This window comes from Schistocerca americana, chromosome 4 (assembly GCF_021461395.2).
Source record: "Schistocerca americana isolate TAMUIC-IGC-003095 chromosome 4, iqSchAmer2.1, whole genome shotgun sequence".
Taxonomy (NCBI): Eukaryota; Metazoa; Arthropoda; class Insecta; order Orthoptera; family Acrididae; genus Schistocerca; species Schistocerca americana.
The window spans coordinates 779,644,597-779,652,607 of NC_060122.1; the positions used below are offsets into that span (position 1 = coordinate 779,644,597).

An 8,011-nucleotide genomic window follows, 5' to 3' on the forward strand; every position below is an offset into this window, starting at 1 on the left:
ATCAGAGACGCGTGAAACACTATTACACCAGAATAGCTTACGTGTGAATAGAGAGACCAAAGAAGGAGGGCAGTTCCACTAATAATTAATGGATGCGTGACGTGTGGAACAATTCCTCTGTTACCTCCTACTTATTACCAGCTCGTCGCAACTTCCGACGGGTTGGCAGAGGTGCAGAGCAGGCATCGCGACATTAACAGTCACATAAATAAGAGCGCTATGCCATCAAGAATCTTTTGCCTTTGCAGACAGCTTCGTACATTATTCGACACGCGATGTAAATTCAACAAAGATATGCAACAATGCGGCTATAAAAGACCATAGCAGCGGACGGTGCTCACAAATAGCAAGCAGACGTGCTTATCTTTGGCGACTGTAGTCATGCAGCCTGCCAAGTTCCAATCAGGGAAGAACAATCGCTGGTCGAAAATAGCCGTGTCTAGCGTCGCTGCACAACGCAGACAACTTGAACAGGTCCGAAACTGACAGCGGTCCTTGCTTCGCACAGTGATAAAACAATGAAAGGCAATGCGTTCGGGGAAGCTGCATAACCTATCCTGAGAGTAAACACAAACTCATCTACGCTATGCCAAAAGAACATATGAGTTCAGTATTTACAAATACTCACTGCACATTTCTACATTTCGAACACTTACAGTTCTATTTTAAGATCATATTCTATCGCCGCTTCCAGTTCTATTTTAAGATCATATTCTATCGCCCCTTCCAGTTCTATTTTAAGATCATATTCTATCGCCGCTTCTTTGCTTTTATATTTCTTATCTTTACCTCTCTATTGCTAAGCTGTAGCCATGTGTACAATGTGCCATAGACTGGTCCCGTAACTAAATGTTCTTCTTCTCAAAGAATTTGGGGATAATTCTGGACCATCGCTTAAACGGGACTGAACACAGAACTGCAGTCTGCAAGATTTCAGCGTCACTTCATTCAATACAGAAATACAAAAAAGTATTTCCTTTCGAGCTTAAAAAGAAGCTCGTAGAGGTAATAATACTCCCCATACTTGATTATGGTGATATTCTCCAAGGACTTTCGTACGAAGAATCACGTAGGACGGAACTGGCGATGAATGTTTGTGTGCGATTCATTCGTGACATACATTTTTTCGACTGCACCACACCAGCCACGAACAACTGTCATGGCTACATGCCGACAAGCGTCTTTTCAATCACTGCACTCCCTCCTATTCATCTTCACCTCTTACACTAATATATGAACAACACTGCAGAAATACTGGTTCTCAACAAAACAAGAACCTCTCTTTACCATTACATAACACAACCATGTTCTCTAAATCATTTCCTCAAAATAACAGAGAAATTAAATTCCTTCCAAACATCAAAAGACAGCTAACGATCCAGCTTCTGTAACAATGGTAATCCCTCCTTCACATTGTGTGCAGCTCACTCTCGTCAGTCCCCTTGACCCCAACTTTTCCCTACCCCTTGTCGGCAGAATCCTCTATTTATATTCCGTTATTTCCCAACAGCCAGTCACTGTCATCTCAATCTTCTCCTCTTCCTGTATTCACTTCTGATAACACTAAATGTGCCTTCAAATGCGCTAAGCCAATCTGTATCACGGTAAATGCTTTGTTCTACTACTACTACTACTACTACTACTACTATTATTATTATTATTATTATTATTATTATTATTATCTGTGGAAATGTTTTGTAGTATCTTTGGTATGTGTTGTTGCTAGTGAGATGTAAGAGAGGGCCTTAAGGCCCTAATCCGGTCAGGCTAAGCAAGCAATAAATAAATAATAAAATTAAGTAAGAGGAGATAATGAGTATTAGAATACATGGGATGCAATATGGTAAGTGTGGAAAGGATGCTGGTAGGAAGCGACTTACTGTCCTACAGGTATGGCGTGTATGGGGCGAGGAGTAAACATAGACATGGGTATCGACAGTGTGACTTATTATGGCGACTCTACGCTTGTCAGGTTTTCTGGGAATTAAAGATGGCAATAGCGCACTACAGAGCCACTTATGCCGCTGCAAAATATTGCTTATGGGCTGCACGTAAATGTTCAGAGAAAATTAAAAAGGAAGGTATGGCAATTGTCCGTTTAACAGTTCCGTCACAAAGAGGAGAAAACAGTCGAGCTCTCATGAATGAATCAGGACAGTATAAACAACGCAAAGGTAGAATTGGTTGCTCGCTTCCCCGTACAAAAGAGCACAGCGGTGACTTGAATTATAAGGCTATAATTGTTAATTACTATTAAATCCATTTTTCGGAAATTGCGTATTTTTTATCAGTAACTATGTGACTAAGCTATCATTTCGTGAGGTTTCTCCTAAGATAATGTCCAAACAGTAGTAAATTCACATATACGCGTTTATACGCAATATCTTTCTTTTCCTCTTACTGAGTTTACAAATGTTTTACTGTTCTTATTAAAGCACCCAGAGTAGTATGACAATTTGCTTCGTAGAAAACAACCGGTAAGAGTACTGCCCCAAATTCTCTCTCTCTCTCTCTCTCTCTCTCTCTCTCTCTCTCTCTCTCTCTCACACACACACACACACACACACACACACACACACACACATACATACATACCATCGCTCATTTGTACTCACAGTTAGTAGGTGGTAAGCTATTCTCTTATATTGCTCCTTCCCCTGTGTCTTCATTGTTTTCTTCTCCGATTAGTGACGGACCTTTAATTGGCAATATGATAGCTTTTCCTACCGTCTGGTATAAGATATTCGATAATATGACGAATAGGAGTTACAAATAAGCCGTGTTTAATCGTCTTAGTCGTCATAGTAGCGATGAGGCGTGAAGTGGTGCCCGACAGAGGTGTAATTATGATGGTTTGAAGTAAGAATCTGCTTTATTGCTTCTCTCGTGTTCTTCTCAGTGGAATTTCCATAAAAAGTCCCTCTCTTTCCCAAAAAAGAACCCTAATCCATTTTCGATATCACCGGCGCTAAACAAATTTACTCTCTTACAAGTAGTTACTGACAGTAGCTCGCTGACAGCTATGGATGTTCTGCAGCTCATCGTAATTTAACCTTGTTTCCTTTTCGTATTCCAGGGATTTTTTCCTACGTTAGGAGCAGTAATTAGTGCTGCTCCGCAACGTACGAGCAACCACTCAACAAGCAGCTGCCACTGAACTAGACTGTCGTCTCAGCTACTTGTATTATTTTGGGAGATGTTTGTTACGCTGGTGACTAACAGAGGGCGCAATGGAAACGACGGTTTCGTTGCGTTTCTCGTCGTCGCTTCCACGTTGTTTCATTATGGACAATCATCACTGTCCGTTCTCGAAACTTCTAATTTTTCTGGGTGCATGTGTGACTCCCGCAAATTACATCGGCTCGCAAACCGTCAGCGTTTCAAAAAAAGAAAAATATACTTGCTTCCAGTGCAGAGCCCCGCTTGAAAAGCGGTCAGAGCCGTAAACATACAGTCTCACTATGGTGACTTCCTCCTCCGAAAATGCGATACCTATTAATGAGCATATAATTTCACAAACAATTCAAGCAAATTTTCCCGCCCACTGTACAACTGTATCTCGCCGTGTAAGAATGGACTTGCGACTAAACCTAAATAAGCCTACATTTGTTGAAACTATACTTGGGCGAAGTGCTTTTTTTACCACTGTTGTCATGATCAGTATTATCTTGTACTGCACGGCAGTTACACGTCGTTAAATACGTCCTTTTTTTAAATGAACAGTTTTCGCTTCACAATTCCCACTTTGTGAAACCTGCCATGTCCAGATTGCGAATACATTTTTTCACAAATTTCAAAAGACAGTAAACAAGCAACTGAATGGTAGCTATTATTAATCAGTCTTCAACAACACAGAATTTGAAAAACTTAAAATATGTAAGCGAAATATGGTACGTCGTTATCGTCAAATACGTTATGGATTTCTTTACCGGCATGAATTCCTATCAGAATGTTATACAAATCCTAACAAACAGTTTATTTTGTTACAGGAAACTTATCTAAGCCATTTTGTTACAGGAAACTTATCGAAGCCAAATTGTTCGTTGTCCTGTAAGGCTTGCAAAGTAGCAGTTTAGATATTTTCCTTCATAAATCCGAAGGGATACCGCAAATGAAACTGGGCACGAACCACCAAAGTACAAGGCACAGGAATCATAATGACAAGTGGGTTCAAATACCTTTCGCCTATTCTAGTTTATGATTCCTGTGATTTCACTGATTCCTCTCAAGTTTCTGTCGAGATGGTTATATCTACAACACAAGAATCCTTTTACGTACAAACTAAAGCTTTGTATCTCATGCTCTAGTTGTCCAGGAACAGTTTTAACTCATCAACAACACATTTAATTTCCGAGACATCAACTACTTACCCTAGGTTAATCTTCCTGCACTTTCGGATCTTTTACTTTTTTTTTGTTCGGTCAATACCTAAAGAAACCAGCAAAGCATTAACACATTCGTCTTAATGTAAATGTTCCAATGTATATTATGAATTCGGTGCAACACAGATGCCAGAAGTTCCATAGCAGGAGGCAAAACTTTGGGCCTAAACTAACACGGTTGCTTGTGCTCGCACACATTTATTCGTTTACTGGCTTCAGTGCTTTGCACATCGAAGACATCGCCGCATTGTATTCATTTTGATGGGAAAACGAATGCGTTTAGGAAGTCACAACGTCCGTGGCTGCAACAAAGGGCCACACAATCGCGCGTGCATAGACATAAAACGGCGTGCCGACCGTTGGCGTCACTTCTCCCGTTTCCTACGTCATTTGATACTTGTTTCCCTCCTGACACCGTAATTATACCTCTGTAAGGCGTTATTCTCAAGCATTTTCAAAGCATGCAGTGGCACCTCATATTACCCATATCTGTTCAAGATACTTCCATGTCGCGTGTGCGACGATAAACTTTGCTGTTTAAAAACCATGTTTTCCGTACTTCCAAATGGCTGTCTCCGCTGACAACGCGAGACCGTTTATCTATAAGTCTTTTAAAATACCGGAATTTCCTGTTACGGCGTCTTATATTTCATTTCATTCCATTCTTTCTCCATCTCTCCGCCAATAAGAATATTGAAAGTGCACTGGGACATATATCCATCGCAAATATTTGTTGGCATAAAAGCCACCGGTAAACAGCAAACGAGATGGCTGTTCTGGGCTCGGTATTTTGTCACGTCTGACACTTCTCAGGTACCTTCGACTGCGCGATGTACTGGCGAATAATACGCGCAGATCCGAGCCAAGTGTCTTTTTTATAGTTGCCAGAGGGATATTTTATCGACGTGGGAGGGTCTGTAGCGCCCACTGAGCTCTTTTGGCGCTGTACCTAGTGTGCCAGAGGCACAAGCTTTATTGGTTTACGACCGAGTTGCCAAGGTTCGGTTTTCAGTTTTTCGCATCCTACAAGTTTTCTTTTGCGAACAAGATACAAAGACCTAAAAATCGTACTTCGGCAGCACAGTCATAAACCAGTAACAGTGGTGTCGTGGGTTCTCAGCACACATTATTTTAGGGGGCTATTCGCTAGGCAGCATCAGCAGCAGCACATATACCCGGGCGCGGGCGGGAGCTCTTCGCCTGGTCATCTCTGGTGGCTCTCAGCAGTCGAGCCTCCTAACGGAAAGCCAGCCGGAACGTGACAATGCGGCGCGAGGGCCACCAGGAAACTGCCAAACCGGCGGCTAGGGCGAGTCCTGGCCACACGACCTACATCAATCGTTATGTAACAGCGGAAACGCCATTATCTCCGCTCCACGGCACGCACGATTCATCATTTTCACTCAGGGCCCCAAAGCCTCTTCTCACACCAAGTTCGCAGCACTTTTTACCGCCAGATCAAAGTCGCCACTACCTCGTTTTCGTAGCTGAAAGGCAAGTAGCTCGGACGATATCGTTCGCGTTGTCGATTGTTCAGCTTTTGGACTGAGAGACAGAATTTCCGAATCACATTCCGAGAAAGTGGCATCCCTCTGAGAGGCGCCTACTGGCGATTTCTCTTTGCTGTCTAGAATCCAGGAACTTCCCGAGCTGCCACAGGCGACACTAGATGGTGGTCGCGTTCTAAAAGGATGTTCAACCAGTTGGCAAAGTTCCAGAATTAGTGCTCGACGTAATACACGGAGTCTGCAGCTCGTGGCCTCGCGGTCCCGTTCTCGCTTCCCGAGCACGGGGTCCCGGGTTCCATTCCCTGCGGGGTCAGGAGTTTCCACCTGCCTCGAGATGACTGGGTGTGTGTTGTCATCATCATTTCATCATCATTCATGAAAGTGGCGAGACTGGACTGAGCAAAGATTGGGAATTTGTACGGGCGCTGATAACCGCGCAGTTGAGCGCCCCACAAACCAAACATCATCATCGTAGTACACGAACACTTCTGAAACCCTCAAACACTGATAGACGCTGAGGATGCCTTTCGCGCTGCAACTCGCTGACGGCGAAGAAGTGGTCCGACCGATCGCGCAGGCAGGGAGAAGCCGCTGCCGGGGGCCACGCGCTGTCCACGTTCGAACGTCACGCCGACGCCGGGAGAGCACAGCGGAGAGTGTGACACCTACCTGACCGGACAGAGCTCATGGTAGACGTCCGGCGGAGGCGGCGGCACGTAGGTGGAGTGCACCCAGCTCATCATCTCTGCTGCGGCGCTACGGACAGCCTGCCTCAAGCTGAAGGGCGCGCGGGCTAGCACGGTCGCATGTCGTCGCGGCAGCCGTCCGCAACTTGACTGGCATCGCGCCGTGTATTTTCCGCGCCGGCCCCCACCCTCCTCGATAGCGCGGCGGATGGAGGGGGGCGCCGGCGGTCTTCCGAGCGGCTGCTACCGCGGCGCCTCTGCGCGCAAACGCCGCCGCGAGGCAACGCCGCCCAACATGGCTGCCGGCCGGCGCTGGGCGGGAGATTGGAACCGCAGCCGCAGCCGGAGCCGCAGCCACCTGTCGCCAGCGCCACGGCCACGCGTCCGCGCAGTGCGCCACGCACGACACGCGTGCTTGCGCAGGTTGCGGCTCTGCGCTGCCGCCGCCGCTGCTGCCCGCTCCGGCACCGCGGTGCACCGCTGCAGTTCCCCGTGCGTTTACGCACTCACCACCTCGGCGAGGTGCTTTCGGGAGACACTGCGACCAGGTGCCTTAACGTCGGTTCGTAATGGAAGACACGGAACGACGTGTCAAATGAGGGTGCTCGGCGTCAGGCAACCGCAGGACCTGTGGCACTGATTCACAATTCTACCTTGTAAACGTATGGCAGTCTTCGTCGTTCCAAATGCCATATCCCAAGATAAGGCGACCTCCGAGTGGGACATAATACTGGTTGGAGTCCCTCAGCGTTCTGTGCTTGCGCTATTACACCAGCTTACAAATTTCACTTCATTTTTTTTTAACTGGCATGAAAACAACTACACTCTATGTTTTCGAGTGTGCTGATAACGAAAATGTTAACTTGTCGAAGATCGAAATGTTGGTGAAAATGCAAGATTAGCTCTCGATTTAAAGTTATGATAACTTTACATTACTGCCTATGTGAGCTTGTTGGATGTTGTTGTTGTCGTCTTCAGTCCTGAGACTGGTTTGATGCAGCTCTCCATGCTACTCCATCCTGTGCATGCTGCTTCTTCTCCCAGTACGTACTGCAACCTACATCCTTCTGAATCTGCTTAGTGTACTCATCTCTTGGTCTCCCTCTACGATTTTTACCCTCCACGCTGCCCTCCAATGCTAAATTTGTGATCCCTTGATGCCTCAGAACATGTCCTACCAACCGATCCCTTCTTCTAGTCAAGTTGTGCCACAAACTCCTCTTCTACCCAATTCTATTCAATACCTCCTCATTAGTTATGTGATCTACGCATCTAATCTTCAGCATTCTTCTGTAGCACCACATTTCGAAAGCTTCTACTCTCTTCTTGTCCAAACTATTTATCGTCCATGTTTCACTTCCATACATGGCTACACTCCATATAAATACTTTCAGAAACGAATTCCTGACACTTAAATCTATATTAGATGTTAACA

The 8,011-nt window shown here is 45.4% G+C and overlaps 1 protein-coding gene across 2 annotated transcripts in view; it reads right to left on the reverse strand.

Moving 5' to 3' along the window:
* The window catches only part of LOC124613966, a 520,281-nt gene extending 513,565 nt beyond the window's left edge, over positions 1 to 6,716 (reverse strand). For both annotated transcript variants that reach the window (XM_047142754.1, XM_047142753.1), the window contains exon 1: positions 6,560 to 6,716. In XM_047142754.1, the coding sequence (XP_046998710.1) occupies positions 6,560 to 6,633 (74 nt within the window). In that variant the 5' untranslated portion in view covers positions 6,634 to 6,716. The remainder of the gene's footprint in view (positions 1 to 6,559) is intronic.
* Positions 6,717 to 8,011: the final 1,295 nt, after the last annotated feature.